Below are 19,358 nucleotides of genomic sequence, written 5' to 3' on the forward strand. Positions count from 1 at the left end.
TTGTTTCAGCTGATTGATGAAAAAGAGATTATTGTGTGTTGGTATTTGGTTATTTAATAAAGAGGATGTTGCATGTTTTTAAATTATTGGAAAATTTCGTAGTTACGCGACGAGTTTACTTCCACTTTTCCGTACACCGGAAACATGATTATCGTTATCACGTTCGAACAAATAGAGTTTACCTTTCGAGTAGTATCTATCATTGGGTCATAGATAGGTGACCAATTTACGTTAGATGATTAAAATTCTACTTTGGTAAAATTAAATTAGATCCAAAGTTCCAAAGTTAAATAACAACGTAAACTGAAGTTCTCATGTCTCCCAATGTCAATTGACCAAAAGATTACGAACGAATGCAGAAAGAAAAAAGAAAAAAAAGAAGAAAAACGTAAAATTTCCACGCGAAATTGTCATCGATCGTTTTCTCGATGGTTTTCCCCTCCTGTTATTTACCAGAGCCCGAGCCAAAAATTCATTACGCCGACAGCTTCTTATCTCGATTTTATCTATAACTCACTCACTCAGTCAGTCAAGAATCGAACCTAGGGGAGGGGAGGATCGATCGATCATTATCCCCTTGGATCGTGTCGGGGCGTTCTGTTTCCCCGATGAAAGCCGGTCGAAGCTTCGCAGGCAAGAAGATTGAAAAAATGGACGAGATCGTGGACGATGGCGCAAACGGAACTCGACTCGGTTCTCGTGACAAAAGTACAACGTCGGCAGGGCGGCGAAGGGTGGTGGCGGAGGGTGGCTGGAGTACACATAGCGCCGTAGAATAATGTGGCGAAGCATTTCCGCATAGGAAGCCGTGCATTAGGCTATCAGATCGAGCACGCTCGACAACGACTGCCGGCAGAGCCAGGAGGAAAAAGTGTCCGGGGTAAACCCTTACGTGATTAGTCGTCAAAGGAGAGGGTCGCCCGTAGGGTGAAAGTGTGCCTAATGAGCCGCGAGATTGGCACCTTCGTGGTCGTCCTTTAATCGCCATTTTACGGGAAACTTGTACGAAACTAATATGCAAGGATTATCAAGAGGAAAGTTGTCAATTTCTCCCTTTCACACGATCGTTAGGGTGGCCGTCGGGGTAGGCTCGGTGGTGTAATTATTTATGGACACGGCCAGGCTAGAAACATTGAGATTATAACCGTTCGAGGGGTGGATCTTTTTCTCCCCAGCGGTTCATTCTCTCGGCGTCGATCGACGATAGTTTATCTGTCCGCGGACCGCCCGCCTCTCGAACGCGTTAATTTTTATCATCCGGTTTAACCGGCATCAAGGACCATACAATTGATTATAATACGACGAGTACTTCGATTTCTGTGAATTTTAGAAAATTGTAGGAGACGACGCGAAGAAAGAAGAAGACGCGATGACGAAGAAATATTAAATCTTGAAAATTTCCTTTTGCTACCCACAAGAATTTGATAACGTAGAATTGGGAAAGGAATAAATTTTGCGGCGTTATAAACAGTAAGTGCTTAACAGAGAAGAGTAAGCACGTAATAGAGAATTACGCGAACTTTCAAGGGTTAAGAACTTTCATTTCCGTTTCCAAAGATCAGGTTCCGTTTTTCCATCGTTTCGTATTCCTCATCCTTGACTACCGTAAAGATCAGGCAGGAACGGAGGAAGACGCAATAAAAGAGACGAGTTTTAAGATTCAGATCTTCTTTGATTCTCGCGAACGTCTCGCACGGAACGAAACTCGATGAACGAGCGAAATGAAAAAGAGAGAGACAGGGGCGTATAGCTTTCGGTTTCGTCGATCGTCGTTGAAAGAGATTCCGAGAGAACCCTTGTCGTGTTCCGCTCGTTCCTCGTCTCGATTCGTCATCGGGAGCCCGGCAGCGGCAACTACGCGAGACAGCGATGAAGGAAAAGGGGTGAGGCAGAGGTTGAAGAAGAGAGAGACCAAAGACCCCTCCGGCCCCGACACGACAAAATGTACCGAAATATATTCAGCTGGTAATTAGCTTTGTGCTTAACGACGGAAGCCGGCCTCCGATGCAATTTTTTTACTGGACGTTTGAAACTTTTGTAAACACACTCGGTGCTCGCCCGGTTCTCTCTTATCAACCACTCTAAACCGATTCTCTTTCTCGCTGGCTTCGATGAAAATGTTTCGGCAGAACGAGAAACAGGGCCAGAAGGGGAACGAGATCGGAGGGGCGCGCCGAGCACAAGAGCACAGGCACGAGGGACAGCTTCCTCAGCTACCGTGATTCGCTGTGCCCTTTTCTTTTCTTTTTCTTTTTTTTTCTTTTTCTTGTCTTTTAGGTTTATTTTTTTTTTTTTTTTTCTTCTCGGCTTGAGATTTATTTCGTACATTAACTTGATTTCTTCTGAGAGAAATTTTACGTTTCTCGAGATTGTTCTCAATCGATTTCAGTTTGTAATTGAACCTTCTAGTGGGGCTTCTATTTGCAGGATAAGTATTTATAGTATTTAAATTTGGAGTTACGTTTATAATTAGCTGATTTTGATTGGTGAAAATTGATGACACACGTCGATATAACTTTTCTTTGGAAATGACGACTGAAATTTGTCAAATTGACTTGTACTCTTTCGTTCATCCATTAGAAGTAGCTATTATTTCGTCCATCCATTAGAATTTAGAATGTTTCAGGATTAGATCCACTAGTTTATATTTCAAATCTTGGGACATCGTTTTCTGAACAGTGGTTCGCGACACATTAGAAACCGCGGTCGCGAACAGCGGCGATTCGACCGCATATTTTGCGCTGAATAAAATTTCGAACAGTTCTCCTTTTTTCCTTTTTTTTTTTTGTCGCTCATTTTCCCCGACGGAATTTTAAGTGTAGCCTTTCCTCATTTCCACGGGACCAGCTTTTTTAATGGACCTTTTCCTGCGTTAATTAAATTTCGCGGCTGGTCTCCCCCGTTCGCTCGAGTGCCTCGAATATTTCGTACGAGATCGGTGAAACGATGCGCGATGATGGACACATTGGATGTCGATGATGAAATTGAACGCCAGCGTATTTTAAAGCGTCTAGGCGTACGTGAACATTTTCATTGCTAATTTCAATGGAATTCAACCGATTCATCGTCGTTACCCGTGTAAGAGAAAAATTCATTCATAACAATTTATCTACGTTCTGCTTCGCGTATTCGCGTGTATCTGAATTTACATGTATCGCTGTTTGAATTGATCGCTGTAGCCTTTTCATCGATTTGGAAAAATTCTTTTCATATGTGATTCGTAGTGTAGGGATTAAAGAACCGAAGATAAAAAAACTTTCTTACGAAACGGACTTTGACAATTGCCGATGCAAATTTTGATATTATACGGATGAATATGTTATAGATTTGAAAGAACATAACTTTGACAGTAATTTTACTAGAGGTGTAAAAAATGTGATTGCTTGTTTCAATCTTCTAATTCACTCAAAAATATAGTGAATCATTTTATCTACAGTGACAGACGAAAGTTTGAAATTAACATTCGTTTAATATTAATAAAACGTGAATTAGCAACTTTTCCATAATATTAATTTATAACTTCAGCGTAACTTTGCGCTAGGTCCTTTTTTTTTATCAATATATACTACTTCGAGACGTACAGTTACAGGTAATGCCATTTTGTGAAATTATGAATCATTTCTCTTCTGAAACTTTCTTCTATCCACTGTATAACCAAATTTTACGAGAAACGATCAAGAGTCAAAATACTCGTGAACGTTCGTCACCCTCCGTGGAATGAGGCACGAAACGAGCAACCCTTCCACGGAGACAGAGCTGCGAATACGTTAAATGTCAGAGGTCGAGTGAAAACTTATGGTCCTCGAAGAGGAGATGGGCGTCTCTGGACGATAAGAAAGCGGCAATAATGTTTAGGGACACAGGGGCACGCGTTTCTCCATCGCCTTATATCTCGGATCTGTACTGTACTCAGCCTAATTATAATCAGCCTAATGCCCGGTGTTGGCCGGTAACGTGGCAGTAGCCGGCGCGCTCCAACTCCTACGCTCTTCGTACCTGGCCGCAATGTAGCCGCTGTTACTTACTCCCGAGCCGAAGAGAGGGTAATTAAGATTCGGACACACCCATCGTGACTCTCGTCTCTTGGGCTCTGACCGCTTCTACGCGAGGGAGTGGCCGATCCCTTGAAAACCTCGTTCTCGTTTGCATACGGGGAACGGGGATTCGCGTACCAGAAACATCCTCCAACGATCGCGTTTTCTTTTCCCCGGGCCGCGAACACGGAAACTTCCTGGTAGCTGGGGAGTGGCGACACGATTGTCAACGTGAGGAACGATGTCCCTCGTCGATCTCGGGATTCACGAGTTCCAAGACGACGATATCTCATATCGACGATCGGCTCCGTTGCCGAACGATGGTTCCCGTCGTTGGGGAATGTTATGCAAATTCGAACGATCGAATCTTTTTGGTAAATACCGAGCATGCAATCGGAGATCGAAGGATTATTACCAGGCGGCAACTGTGGGGATTGAAAAGAAACTTCTTGTTTCGCAGTATCAGGTGCAAATTATGTGGTTTTGATTTGGAAAAGATGCGACTTGAACATTAATTTCTGAGTTTTTTAAACTCAGGGACTAATAAGTACAGATTGTACCTGTGCTATAACGTTTCGATATTTTACATCTGACGTGATGTACTAAGTTGCAGTAATTAATACTAACTACAGTCTAAGAACATTGAAAAGAAAATCGCAATGTTATTCTATATTTCTATAAAATGAACCTCAGCTAGAAAATTATTTTCTACGTTGAATATTTTACATATTTTTGCACGTTACACGCATGCACATATAGACAAATTTAATTAATTGATACTGTAACGTCCTTATAAATTTGCTAATTAAAACAGGACAGTTATAATTGAAATGCCATTCTTACGTAACTCGTGCGTGTAAGAGTTATCTTATATTTTTAATTAATAATATTTAATCTGCTTACAGATCGAATGTTAATAAAATTTAATTAATTTCTCTGTTTAAAATTTCTACCTGAATAAATCTGTCCGCTTACACCGTCGAGAAGATAAAGGAAATGTTGGTTATATGCAGTGGAATCATCGTGCAACAAAGTGTTGCTCGCACTTTGTAACAATCCTTCGACTTCCGTGGTTAACCATAAATTCTCCGTACAATGTCGTTGTACTCACCGGAAGTTGGAGAACCACTTGACCAGCTGCGCGGTGTTGTTCTTATTGAACCTGATGTCGGGGAAGTACATCTTGAGGATGGACGAGGACGGGTACCTGACCCAGAAGAACATCAGCTTCGCCTTCCTCAGGTGTATCGGCGTCAGCATCGACGAGTTCACCGTGGTTAAGGAAATACTCTTTTGCTTGTTAAACATTCATCGAAATTTCTACCATGAACGTATCGCGTTATATTTCGTTTCAATTCGATTTCCCCGCAGGGAACTCGCCCTATCTTTCTACTTTCTAGAGAGAAGGAAGAAAGCATGGATTATGATTAGACTGCGGAATTTCGTACGATTAAAGAAACAAAAATTGATTTCTGTTGCTAAATATTTGGTACACAAGTGGTATACTACTTATTTTTCTTTTTTTTTTTTCATATATATTCTCTGCATTTTTGTATCCTTAAATCTCTCTCCTGCAAATTTACAAAAGTCCGCAGTATAATTGTAGCAAAGTTGCAAATTCTTATCTTGAATGCACTTCAATTATCACAAGTGGTATTCTACTTTTCTGTTAAGAAAGAGAAGAAAGCAAAGTGTGCGAATAAGTAATGTCGTTGATCGGAGGAAGGACGTTCTGTACCAGCCAATACCAATATATTTCTGTGTACGCAAATATCTCAAACTTAATCGTGTTTCCTTCGTATCAAATTGGATTAGAAATCGTACAAGCTGTGGGTGTCGCGAGGGTAGTAGGGCTGAACGTTCTCGCCGAGGTTGGCCCACGATTGGCCGTATCCTCAACGGAAGCCTTACCGACTCCTTATCGGTAATAGGATCTCCTCATGTGGTTTCATCGCATTCTTATTCGGTTAATCCGTGTGTTCAATCTGCCATCGTTCCGTCTGTGCCTTAAGGCACGCTTCTCCAAGGATTTCGTTCCTTTCAAAAGCGAACAAACTGAAAATTTCCCTCGCGTTCTTCGATTTCTTCTCGACTAGATCCAATTCGAATAAATTTGTTTCTAAACATTGAAACAGTACGGGAGAAAGAATTCTCTACAAAGGAATGTTACGTTTCTAGAAATTCATTCGAATAAATTCGTCTTGGAGACGATGTCGATTCTGAAGACACTGGTGGAAACCAATTCTCTACGAGCAGACAGTTCTACGAACGATTCTACGTATGAATGCAGAATAATTTTATTAACGCGATTTTCATTCTGTATCACCTCACACGAGGACGCGAGGAGAGAGTGACGATAATCACGTGAAATTTGTGCGACGATTTTTCTCCGGGCACTCGATCCGCTGAAAGCCATCTAATTCCGCGCGGGGACGTTTACAATTTTTCACGAACGCCTATCGTCATCGGTGTTACTGTCAGCGCGCGAACTCTCCAGCCCGCACAAGCGAGGCCGTTTCGTTCACGAGCGAACGAGTCGACAAGTGTAGGCGTTCGTATCAAACGTTGCACGCGCGGCGCGCGTCGCATTTTGCGCTCGCGGTAACGTCGATGGGCGATAACGAGATGCCAGACAGTAATAAGGGTTATTCCGGCGTGCAGCCACCCCTGGATTATCGAGCTGGTCCTTCCTCGTACCCTCTTAACGCCCGGCCCGCGCCTACGTGTCTCGTGCTTATTATGCTACGTAATCGGCACACCTCGACACGCCGGAAAGAGAAAAGGAGAAAGAGAACCGGCGATATGGCGTTCACTGGTACCTCTGTAATCATGCTACGTGACGATTAAGCTACCGATCATTCTTTATCGAAAGAAGAACCACGTTGAATCATGAAATTCTTCCTCGCTGCGTGTAAATGGCTGTGAATTGTTCGATAGAACAATGTGCTGGAACTGCGTGCGCACGTACTGCGTACGCTATGAGAAAATGTAAAGATCACACGGAGGAGGAAGTGCGCATTTCGCGAAGATGAGAATAGCAACGTTTAATCGTCATCTCATTAATTGGAAGAGCCAGTTACAACTCCTTGCAGTTTATTGATTTTATCAACTTTGAAAATAAAATTTGAACAATCGAAACACAATCATATTGTGATGAAACATTCAACAAATTTTCCACAGGATAACATTTCAAGGAGGTAACAAGACGACAGAATTTATAGAAGACGAACACCAAAGTGTGACGGTGAAATTTATCGAAAGAAAAATTGGACAATTATTCGTAACAAAAGCTGATCTCGAAAATCATGTAAAACAACGATCATGGTGGTACGTTAATTTTCTGAGAAACGAAAAACCAGTAGCGAGTGATCTTTTCTAGCGGTCTAGCGCCGAAGGCTACACCGAAACATTCGTCTGGCCTGTGTTGTCGCGTTCTCGGCACCCCCTTGGGGTTGACGCGAGCGTCACCGACGTTCACCAACACGTTCGCCCGTGAACGCAGCTCGCCCGAAGAAGGAAAGTTGAGCAGCGTGAAAAGCATATTTGGATACGTCGAAGGCTGGTAGGAACAGCGGCAACAGACACAAGGGTGAATCCAGAGGTGAGTTGGTGAACAGCAGGTTGCGCCGCGGTCATGCGCTCGACCTACCCCAAGAGGAGGGAGTGAAAAAAAATGCGCCATTGATTTTACATCAAAGGCCGACTAAAAAGGCGGCAAAGAACGCCGCGCTGCCGATCGAACGACCCGGACCAACACACGCCGATGCAGTTCCAGCAACGTTGCATCGTTGCCGACGCGTTCACCGCACACCCCCGCGCGACACACGTCTTTTTTTCCTGGTTCAGCGAGAGAGAAAGAAAGAGAGAGAGAGAGAGACAGATCCCTCCCGATATATTTGCGAGTGCTTTCGGGTGGTAAGTGTGAGAGGCCAGTTACTGCCGATGGCGACCACCACCGCGGAGAACTACCTCACCCGGCCGGGTCATGCGTGATAAATCCAGCTGCTGAACTTTTCGCGCCTGTTGATCACGCTTTCAGACGATCGTCGAGAACGATCCTGTCTTAACTTCGTCCGTTCGCCGGCTATTTTTACGAAGTTAAAGCGTACTACGAGGTCAACAGATGGCTCCCCGATGCTTCTGCGAATGGGTGCTCGTCTCCGGTTGTGTTTTCCACGGACTGTCCACCGGAGGGAGTTCAAGAGAGTGTTTTACTCCCTTATACTTCGACGGGTGTGTGACATCGATTGTGTATCGTCGATGATGATCGATAGAAAAATAGAGGGACGAAGACGAAGAGAATGGGAAAGATATTCGAAGAACAAATTTGCGATGGATAATCGATTCGATTAGACAAGAGGGAAAGAGAGAGAGAGAGGGAGAGAATGGATATATCGTTTTAATGGACAATTCCGATATTGGATGGTCTAGCGTAAGGAATATAGTTGGCGGACAAGTTGACCCTGTAGAAACGGAGTTCCTAGGGTGGATTCTCTCATACGAGACTGGAGAAGTAGTAGAAGTGGCTTATCTACGATAAGTCGAGGAGACGTTAGAGAAGGGAAGTTCGCGAACCGCCTCCTCTCTCTCTCTCTCTCTCCCTCTCCCTCTCTTTCTCGTTTCCGCGGTTAAATTCCGAAATTGCGGGACAGATTATTGGCTTGCGAAGTTGGGTGAGACTCGAGGCCGAGGGTGGGCCGAGTAGGCAAAGAACTTTCGACCTCGCGCGTTGTTGCCGGACAAACTCTACTCGTAGGTGCAGCCAACATTAGCCTAACTCCGTGGCAAACTAATCTAACATTCGTCCGAGCTTCCACCCTCCTCGTGGCCGCCTACTCTTCCTCCGACTACCTGCCGATTTCCTTCTCCTTGTTGGCGCGGACTCTGGCTTTTTCTCTCGCAGAACTCGCCGTTGTTTTCCAAAGTTTTCCAAATTCTCTCTCTCTCTCTCTCTCTCTCTCTCTCTCTATCTCGCTCGCTCGTTTCCTTCTACGTGGACAGAAAAGAAGAAGAATGAAAAAAAAAAAAAGAAACACAGAGAAAAGAAGAAACGAAAATGCACATTCCTAAGCATCGTCATCGATCCCTTCCGCTTTTGCTACCACTTTGCTACCGCTTTCTCTTTCTTTTTTCTTTTCCTTTTTTTTTCTACGCTCGTTTTTCGCTCTTTGAAGCTCTGGCCCGCGCACGCTACTTCCCCGATTTAATATCAAAAGTTCCTACGTACTTTCTTTGGAGAACGTTCAGACTCACTGTCCCTTCGCGATATTACCGGAGGAGAGTTACAAAGTCGACAGAGATCCCGCGCGTGTTGTTGTTGCTCCCGACAAACAGAGAGATATCCGTTTTCGAGCGGAAACTTCGACAACTCGCCTAACTATTACACAAACGGCGCGCGCCCCTCGTGTTTCGGGCCACGTCGTTCTGGACGTTCTCCAACTCTCTCGTCTACCGTTCTACTCTCGTCTTTCTTCTCTTTTTTTTTTGTCTGTTTTTTTCCCTTCTTTTCTTTTTCGGTCTTTCTTTTTCGCGACCTCGAACGTTGTATTAGAAAAGGATATTGTAGGCTGAATCCCGTCGTAGCTGATGTCGTCGGAGTTACAGTCGTTGGGCCGCTCGTTGCTGTCCATCCTGAGATGTCCGTAGTCTGGACTGCCATGCTGGGCAGCCGCCAATAAGGCAGGATGCAGTATGGATGGCGGATGGGGCAGTGGAGGCGAGTCCCTGACGTCTACACCTCCACCAGGAGGACTTGCTGGCAAGTGATGCGGCCCCGGTGGTGGTACTTGGCCCGGATGACCCGCGTGAGGGTTGAAGAACGGCGAATACGGCGAGAACACTTGGCTTTCGTGAAGACTCGGGTTCGGTATCGCAACGCTGGTTGGCAGGGACACTGGCAGCATCGGCGGTGGCGGATGATACGATCTCGGTGGTGGTGGAGGCGGTGGACTCTCGCTGCCGCCTTGCGAGCCGCCACCCTCCTGCGCCAGGATTCTCGATACCGTCCTCGGCGTCAGCCTCGTGTCCGTCACCTGCGAAGGGAAATACTAATTGATACCTCGACTTTACCATTGTGCAATTCAGTCTCTTAGCCTACTTAACACTAATCAATAGATCGACTGGACCTTTATGCCTTTTCTTTTCTCTACTTTTTACACGTTGCGTGTGCTTTTAAACATTCAAGTAAGCATAAAAATCCGTCGTCTATTGGTAAATATTCACTGACCAATAGCGGTAACAATTACGTCTATTTTAAGTATGTAAATATCATGTCATACTTGATGTAGGATGAACAAGGGTAGTGTCGCAAATTGTGAACTGGGAATATTCGTCAGTGAAATTTACTTTCTTACGTTACTATACTTAATATCTAATATACAATGCATCGATAAATATACGAAATATAAATTGGAAATTACGGCAATTCGACGTTCAGAGTCTTATTCTACTTCGTATCAAGCATTCGACGATATAAATGAACAAAATGCATTTGTTAACTATAAATTTCGTATATTTACCAGAGAAATTCATCTTTTTATTCTGCTCGATACTGACGAGCACGCATCTTTACTGGCGAATAAAGTTTACGTTACAGTTAATGAATTTGAAATACACGTCGGTGAAATTATTTACTTATACTACTTGCAACCAAGTGTATGGTAGCATGCCGAGTATAAGCTGATAAACAAAAGTATCGATATCAGTTATAAATTTGCAATATTCGTCAAATCTTTTGAGGCTGAAGTTTTTATAACGTTACAAATAATGAATTTGAAACGTTTGTGGCTGAAATTATTTACTTGTACTACTTAAAATCAAGTACAGTGGAGGAGTGAGTGAAAGCGTTGATACTGATTAGAAATTTGAGATATTTATCGTTTTATAAATGGATTTTACTCAATATGAAACAATCCACATTGTTATAAATAACAAAAGCTGTAAATTATAATTTCAAATATTCGCCAGAGTTTGAAATCGAGTGAACCAGTATAAAATGGTCCAACGTCAAATGTGAAATATTCTTATCGATGCATTGTGTCTCTATTTAATTAAATTCGATTCCAACAAGGATCGATACGATCGACTAAACGAATCAAAGCTCGACTCGACTTTCTTTTATCAAGAAATGCAACAAGTGAATTTGCTTGGTACGAACGACCATCTATCGATATATATATATATATTGGTATATATATTGGTATTTCGATCAAAGATAGAAAGTAGATAATTACCTTATGACGTTTCTTCTTCGGTGTCATAACGAGGGATAGTGCCTCGTTCTGTTCCGAGTCCCTGCTTTCTCTCTCGTCGTTCCTCAAGTTGCAATATTGGTCGCGTTGTTGCTGCTCTCTCTGTTGATGCTCGCGTTGCTGCTGCTGATGTTGTTGCTGTTGTTGTTGTTGCGCCTGCATAGAGGCCATGCTGTACATGGTCGGGGGTTTCGGCGTCTGAAACATCCTGCTACCGGACCTCACGTGTGAGGGCAGCTGATTCATTTGATTAAGGTTGTTTTCCGTGGGGCCAGAATGAGGACCATGGGGCCCACCACCCATGGACCCGATTGGTGGGAAACCCGTAGACTGTGGAGGTGGGGGCCCGCCATTGTGGGGCCCCCGTGGCCCGTTTGGGCCACCGGGTGGTTGTGGCGCTCCTCTGTCTACTACTTTCGTCCTCGGTGATTTCCTCTCGAGTATCTGGCTCGCCAACAGAAGATCCTTGTTCAGTTGTTCGGCAGCGACTTGCGCTGCCTCGCTCTGTTTTCCTAGGTACCTCCTCTGTTGCATGAACCTTGTTACTACCTTGTCGATCAGATTCGTCAAGTACGAGGTGATCTCCGCTTTCAATGTGTCCGACAAACTTTGCAGATCTTCGTCGGTTATATGAGGACCCGACGAGCTAGCCACGGCCGCGGCGCCTCTGAACACGTTTATCCTTTCTTGGAATTCTTTGTGCTGAAGAGGCGTGCTCGCTGGCTGCATCTGTGGTGTTTGCGGCGTGGACGGGCCGGTATTGCTTTGACTCTGTTGCTGCGCTTGACTCGGAGGGGGTGGCGGAGAACTTTGTCGTTGATGTTGCTGCTGCTGTTGTTGTTGCTGCTGCTGTTGCTGCTGCTGTTGCTGCTGCTGCTGCTGCTGCTGCTGTTGCCTGACAGCAGCCTCCTGGTGCTGCTTCATCCTCTCGAGAGCAGCTTGTTGCTGTTCGAGGTAGAGTTTCTGTCCCATGTGATACATAGCGGCTGCCGCGGCGTGTGGGTGTTCGGTCGGGAGGGCCGGAAGTCCGTTGTACGGCGGTGGATGAGGTTGCGGTGGTTTGAGCGGTGGCTGAGGACTTAGGGGAGCACCGATGCTCTCGCTCGCGTCCGAATCGATTCTACTCGTAAGCTCATTGTACTTTCGCTGCATCACGGCCAATTGTTCGTGCAGCTTCTTCAGCTGTGTCTGAAGGTTGTCCTTTTCCTCGCGTTTCTGCCTGATGGCCGAGGGATCCTCCTCCTCCTCGCTCTCCTCCTCGTCGTCCATCATGGTATCGTTGACACCTGTAACGTGCTGGAGAACGTGATGCACTGTTTGCTGCTGCGGCTGGTAGAGTTTACGTTTCTTGCAACCGTTCACCGTGGCAGTTTGAAGCGCTGGACTGCTGCGCATCGTGTTGACGATATTCTCGACACGCGCGCGCTTCGTTTCCGTGGTCGGCGAGCTGGTCTCCGTTTTGGGCACGATCGGGCAAGGAGAGTGACTCGGACTGCGTTTGATATTCAACGAGTCCTGTATCTCCTCCTTGACGGAAACGGACCCTGACCTTGGTTGCGTGGGACTGGGCGGTAAACTCTGTTCGCAGTCGGATCCGTCGAGATTGGCTCCAGGCTCCATACCAGCTTCGGCGAACGCTTCCTCCATAGCACGTGCAGCTGCGGCTGCGTCCTCGGCGCTGTCCTCCGCATCGCCCGGCATCACCGTATCACGATCACTGTGATTCGCGTTATTCACGACGTTATTTCCATCACCACTCTCCTCTCCACCACTTTGCACTGTTCCACTACGTGCACTATCACTATTTTGCTGTTGATGCTGTTGAGGGCTCTGATGATGCTGTTGCTGAGATTTAAGTAGATCCGCTGTGGTGTTGTTGTTGTTACTGTGTATACTGTTGTTGTTGTTGGGTTGTTCCTGCAGCGAAAGCGCGGAGATTTTGCGCCCTTGGAGTATATCGCGAAGCATGTGCTGCGTGAGCTCGGCGGTGGCGGGATCGTCGCAATTAACTACAGCACCGGATTGCAAATTGGCAGCGGGGTCCATGCCGGCACCAGTCATCCCGTGGCCGCCCTCTGGCGGTGAGCCACCGGCGTCACTGGCCTGTTTGACCTGTCGTCCGAGTAGCTCGTTCAACATTTTGGCGGGGCCGTAACCCGGTGCCCCGAAAAAGCCGAAAGCCGCGTGGGCGGAATGCTGCTGAGTGCTAGGACCCGTCGTAGCTGTATTCAAATGACCTTGACTGCTTGCTGCTCCAGCTTGTTGCTGCTGGAGCTGTTGTTGTTGCTGTTGTTGTTGTTGCTGCTGGTGCTGTTGTTGTTGTTGTGCTTGCGACTGATGATGTTGTTGCGACTGTTGTTGTTGTTGTTGTTGCTGCTGCTGTTGCTGGTGCGTTGGTCCACTGCCACCAAAGATAGAACCGTACAGACCACCGCCGTGGAAGGATGGCCGGGAGGTGAAGTGCGGTATACTCGAGTAGTTGTTGCGCGGCTCGCCGGCGTCCACGCGCTGTCTGGTGCGCTTCTGCTTCTTCTGGAGTCGCTGTTGCTTGCTTTCCGTAGTTGCTCCGTAGGGGGCGAAATACTCGGTCTCCTCCCCCGATGACATCATCGGCCGTCTGGTTGGTCGGCCCCCCGAAGGCCTCCGCGTCCCCTCCCCGCCAGGGTTCCTTGTCACCCCTCCCCTTCTCGCTCGAATAGCCCCTCGTGGCTCAGCGCGCTTCCTCTGCTTCTCTACTCTACTCTCGTCGTTTCCCCTACCACAGCCGTCTTTTCTCCTCGTTCCTTCTACCACCTTGTCCTCCCCACTCTGAACACCGGCAGTCTCCCCTCTCCACTTTCTTCGTCTTTGCCGTCTCCTTCTCCTTCTCTTCCTTTTCCTCCTCCACCTCTTTCTCCTCCGTCGCGCCGCCGCCGCCGCCGCCGCCGCCGCCTCCTCTTCTTCTTTCTCCTCCTGCTCCTCCTGTTTCTCTGCCGCCGCCGCCGCCGCCGCCGCCGCTGCTGCTGCTGCTGCTGCTGCTGCTGCTGCTGCTGCCTTCTCCTCCTTCTCCTCCTCCTCCTCCTCCTTCTCCTCCTCTTCTTCCTCCTCTTCTTCCTCCTCCTCCTCCTCCTCCGCCTCCGCCTCCTCCTCCTCCTCCTCCTCCGCCGCCGCCGCCGACGACGACGACGTCGGCACCCTTCTCCTTCCCGACGAACTCTTGCTTCCTCCTCTTCACCTTTTTCTCCTTCTCTCGCGCCTCCTCTTCCTCTTCTTCCGTCGTTTCTCGGTTTTTCTCTACTTTCTTTTCACTATTCCTCGCCCCGCTCCTTCCGCCTTGGGGCTGACGCCAACAGCTGGGGCTTCTCGGTGACTCGGTGTCGGCGGCTGCTCGGTGTCCTCGTCTCGGGACGACGATTTCTCTCAAGGAGGCGCGGCTCGTTCTCGGGGCTGTTTCTACTTTTCCTCAAGACGCTGTCGCTGCTATTCGTACCAGGTCCGTTGTTTTCGTTACTGGGTCTACCGTTGCCGTTGCGTTTCTTCGTGACAGTCGATAGGATGTTGCTTCCGTTGATGATCACGAGAACTGAGGCCGGTGCTCTCGCGGGCGGAATTCTCGTGCTCCCGCCTGGGAGCTGCATCCTTCGAGCTCGCCAAAGGGCTAGGTGCCCCTCGCTCCCTCGTCTCGATTTTCCTTCCCGCGATTCTTCTTATTCGTCTGCAACAGAAACACACAACGGGTGTTCACGTTATTCTGTCTGACCCCTAAAAAGAACATCGTCTATGCTACGTGATCGCGCTCCGCGTAACTTACTTTACGTAGCGATACGCGATCGATACTCCACACTTGGAAAAGTTACGATCGTGTGATCGTATTTTATTTTAAACGCTGTCCGTATATAGAAGCTCGCCGACTTCCGTAGGTAAAAGCGTCTGACACTGAATCAACGGCACAATCGTACATGCACACGTTCGTATGTCAGTACGTCTGTGTACATACGCGTCTTTCATCCACCGATATAGACTGACTTAATTACAAGAGAAGAATGGATTCTTTGTAAACGTGAGGATTGTCAATTCCGTGGAGAAAAGATTTAATTTCTAATCTAACATATTATATTATAAATAAAGAAATAAAAGTGTGAACTGTAACGACGAGTAAAATTTTGTTGGTAAGAAAAGTGTTGGATAACATCGGGGAAATCTCGCGTGGAGACAGTAAATTTCTGCTCCTTAAAACAGGAATATCGTGTATTTGGAGGGAAGTACGTCGGTTCATTGCACGATCACGTCACGCAGCTATGGGAGAATGTGGGGGTAGAATGCGCGGGTAGAATAGCAAGTGTCACCAGTTAAAAATACTAGTAATCGATCATGACGACAAGACGAGGAATAGGACGGCAGCCGCGAACCGTGTGGTTTAACTTTGGCCGAAGTCTTTTGCCGGGAGTTCTAGCGACAAAAAGCTGCAAGTACAGCGAACTCCAGGATTTGTTGAAGACGAGGATGACCGAGGAGAGGCCATAAGAAAATTACTTGCGTTGAATTTCTTATTCAGAACGTGGCCAGTTCGACTTTTTCTTTCAATTACACGCTGTCCGTTGATCGATAGTTCGAGAGGAAGATGCGCAATATAGTAATTGACGGTGGTCCTCCTATCACAGGCCGGATGCACTACCTGTTTCAGTTAAATACATTCGGGGAACATATGTTATTTATCATTATTTGTAATTATTCATTTCGCAGTTGAGACATTTAACTTTCTTTCTAAACCTAATTAGCTTTTCTATAGCTTCGTAGATAGCTATATTTTACGTATTCTTCGATATATAAATTTCAAGCTATTCGTTCTTGTGACTTTACATAGTCATTCAGTCAACGAACACACCAACGAATACCCTTTGTTAATTTTCTAAACTTTCCACCGCTGTGTAAAGATTTCACAAAATCATCACTCGTTGGAAAAAAAAAAAAAAAAGATATAATATACCTCGACGAAAGAAGGAAGCACATACTCGGGGAGAACTAAGCATCGACAGATGGAGAGACAAATTACACGTGACGAAATTTTCACGCGAACATCCTTCGCTGGGAACGAGGATAAATTACTTCCACGACATCGTTCTCAGGGAACGACTTCGGAACGACGATGGACGATAATCGACGGGCCGGTGTTCAACGAATTCATTGAGCGACGACAGGGCTGCTCGCGGGCGAGGGCCCCGATCGTTTCACCATTCAATTGCCGATACGCATAAGTGCGTGGGTGGAACACGTGAGTCGGTTCAGCGTTTGCACGCACGCGGACGGCCGATATACGGTGCACACTGCTTAGCGTGCACCAATATCAACGTGATACTGGCTCGCGTGAATGTGCATGAGATTCGAAGCAACAGCTGAGCAGCTTAAAGCACCTGCGCTCAATAGGCTGACATATTCCATAGTTTGCCTACGCACGAGCCGCCTGCGTTCGAGGACACGAGCACTCGCTGCTCCCTCTTCCTCCCCCCCCCCTTCCCTCCCTCCCTCCCTCCACCCCTCTGTGTTATCGACGAAGAGAGAGACGCGGACGTATATATACGCGCGAGGCTCGCGAAGCAACAAGAAGGAGCTGAAAGAGAGGAACAGCTTGTATATAGCAACACGTGGCAAAAGCGGCGAATTGGTGGAAGCACGGGATCGTTGTACCTTTTTTTCTCTCCCCCGGCGACCGGCGAGGAACGAGGAGAAACTCGAATCGCGTACGCGCTCGTTTGCCTCGCTGTGTTCGCGCGATCGCGCAAGGAAGAGGGTGGGAAGTCAACAGCTTAGAATTCATCGATTATTCGCTCGCCTCGCCGATGCATCTAATTGAATAACGATTATCCCGCCGTTTCTGTTTATCCCGTCGAATCGATACAAAGGACTCGCAGCCGAGAACCCGAATGAAAATTGAATTAGAACTTGCCACTTGTGCTGCCAGCAGGGGGTTGGTTCTAGCGCGAACGTATTCTACGATTTCTCGTCTTCTTTCTTTTTTTGTTTTTTTTTTTTTTTCTTTTTTGCGTATCTTTTAATTGTCTGTTCAGAAAAATCTAGCCGATTTATTTACGATGTATGTAACATTAAATGTAAATTAGTGTCGAAGCTATAGAAATGAAACTTGTAGGTAATTACAATGTTTCGCGATGAATTGCAGGGAGCGTGTTCTACCTACTTTTTGCGAACTTTGATTGCTTTCGATATTTCATCAATATACGTCTGTCTTATATTTGGAAAGCTCGATTATTTTCCTATGATTTAATAAATTCAATTGGTTCTCCTATCGTGTCATCTCAAAAGTAATTTTCTATTATTTCTTGGAACTCAAAAAATTTCCTGTGTAGATACCGGAGAATCTTCTGCTTCGAAACGATTAACGTACGTAACGTACTACCAGCTAACCGTATTTTTTTCATAAAAGAAAAAACTTCACTTCCGAGATACTGTTCCCGGGCAATTATCTTAGGTGGTGGAGAGGGGGTTCGAAAGGGTGACATATGGTCTCAAGCTCGATAACGTCTGCGATCGTACCTGCCTCGAAGAACGCTTCGAGGGGGGTCAGTAAAGTCTGTCCTTTCTACGTTTGATCGCCACTTCCCTCCTGCGCCGTCATGCGTGGGACGGCCAGAATAAAAAGGTGCTCCGGCCGGAAATGGTTTTAGGAACTCTCCCACCGATTCGACTCGGAAGTAGACACGCCGGGCTAATTACACGCGAGAAACGTGTGTATACGTGGCGATGTGTTCGAGAAACTTTCGTGACCCCATTGTCCAAAATATAATTCCGGGCAGATGCGCTTCGTTCGATTCACAAGCAAATTAGTTTTTGCCATTTCGACGATGAGCACCGAGAAATAATTTCCCAATTACGTATTATCGTTAGACCGCGAATGTTTGATTTATGAGAAATTTCTGTCCATATTTTTCCTTAGCTTTCGTTCTAAACATTCGTAAAGATATTTACATGAAATTGCAACAACTGCTGAATTCTATTATTATCAGTAAAAAAAAAAAAAAAAAACTATCAGATAGTGAGTCGTTGTTCTACAAAGAAATTATACGTCGTCGGTCCCCTCGACGATTTTCGACGTTTAGAAAAATATTAGGAAATTCATTTGATACATTTATTTGCTGTTTGTAGATATCGAAAAGCAGAGATATCTGTTAAATTTAAAATGTCACGTTGCTGACAAAACGCGAACGAATTGAAATCGTTTTGTTCGCGCGTACACTTTTACAATCCCCGCCGAAATGTGACGAAATGATCAAGCACCGTACGAGTTTTACAAAACATGTCAGAGCAGAGAGTAACCGAACGTGACTTCGTCATTACTAAACCATGTATTTCCATGGACAATGACACTCGCATCGATCATCTTTCAGCGAAACGAAAACAGTCTGATGAACCACCAACAGCCATTTTTCTGTGCGTCATGCAATATTTACCGTTTAAGCAGGTGACTCGATTCGAAGGGGTGATTGCAGGTCACACCGGTGGGGTTGCGATACATGAGATTAGAAAATCGCTGGTTGATACCGACTTGTCTGGCTCGTTACTCGCCGTGCAATGTTCTCTCGCAAATCCCGTAATCTTCGAAGAAGAACCATTTGAGAGTATGCGACTCGAGATGAAGCAGTAACGAGGTGAATTGAAAAAGGAAAAAGGAAGTTGGCAGAGTATCCAGTTTGAAAATTAATTACACAACTATATAAAGTTATAATTGTAAAATGAATATCGAGTCGTTGATGAGAATAACTTCCATTCTTTCGTTCAGATAATTAAGGTGAAGATCGGATAGATGAGAAACAAGGAAGTAAATTAAAAGAATGGAAAGTACCAAAAAAAAAAAAAAAAAAAATATCAGAGTATATCTGTATCACGTTAAAAATTAACTATCGAAAGTTAACGGAAGGGCTAGCTTCTGACAATCCCGTGAAACGTTTCTCGAAGATTTTCCATCGAGAAGGGAACTTTAGGACTTAAGGTAGCCATTGTTTCGAACTATCGACGCGAATAACTTCTACCTACAGCTCAGGTAATTAAGGAAGAGACCGGAACACAAAAGAGCCCCCAGGCG

At 45.9% G+C, this 19,358-nt stretch overlaps 2 protein-coding genes across 3 annotated transcripts in view; both read right to left on the bottom strand.

Annotated features, from left to right (window-relative positions):
* LOC122536994 (homeobox protein prospero) overlaps positions 1-14,186 on the bottom strand; it is a 44,241-nt gene extending 30,055 nt beyond the window's left edge. The window contains exons 1-3 of one of the 2 annotated variants that reach the window (XM_043669859.1): positions 11,267-14,186; positions 9,596-10,066; positions 5,146-5,300 (exon numbers count right to left, since the gene is read on the bottom strand). In XM_043669859.1, the coding sequence (XP_043525794.1) occupies positions 5,146-5,300; positions 9,596-10,066; positions 11,267-13,894 (3,254 nt within the window). In that variant the 5' untranslated portion in view covers positions 13,895-14,186. Of the gene's footprint in view, positions 1-5,145; positions 5,301-9,595; positions 10,082-11,266 lie in introns of both variants that reach the window. The other variant, XM_043669858.1, reaches the window with a different exon arrangement.
* A 238-nt stretch (positions 14,187-14,424) lies between these two features.
* LOC122536990 lies at positions 14,425-14,972 on the bottom strand. Its single transcript, XM_043669853.1, has one exon. It carries the CDS (start codon positions 14,899-14,901, stop codon positions 14,572-14,574), a length of 330 nt encoding a protein of 109 aa, XP_043525788.1. The 5' UTR covers positions 14,902-14,972; the 3' UTR covers positions 14,425-14,571.
* Between the last annotated feature and the right edge of the window lie 4,386 nt (positions 14,973-19,358).

This window comes from Frieseomelitta varia, unplaced genomic scaffold (genome assembly GCF_011392965.1).
Source record: "Frieseomelitta varia isolate USP_RPSP 00005682 unplaced genomic scaffold, Fvar_1.2 scaffold_883, whole genome shotgun sequence".
NCBI classification, from domain to species: domain Eukaryota; kingdom Metazoa; phylum Arthropoda; class Insecta; order Hymenoptera; family Apidae; genus Frieseomelitta; species Frieseomelitta varia.

Coding starts and splice junctions, on each gene's coding strand:
- LOC122536990 (XM_043669853.1), bottom strand. CDS start 14,901: ATGCAGCTCCCAGGCGGGAGCACGAGAATTCCGCCCGCGAGAGCACCG.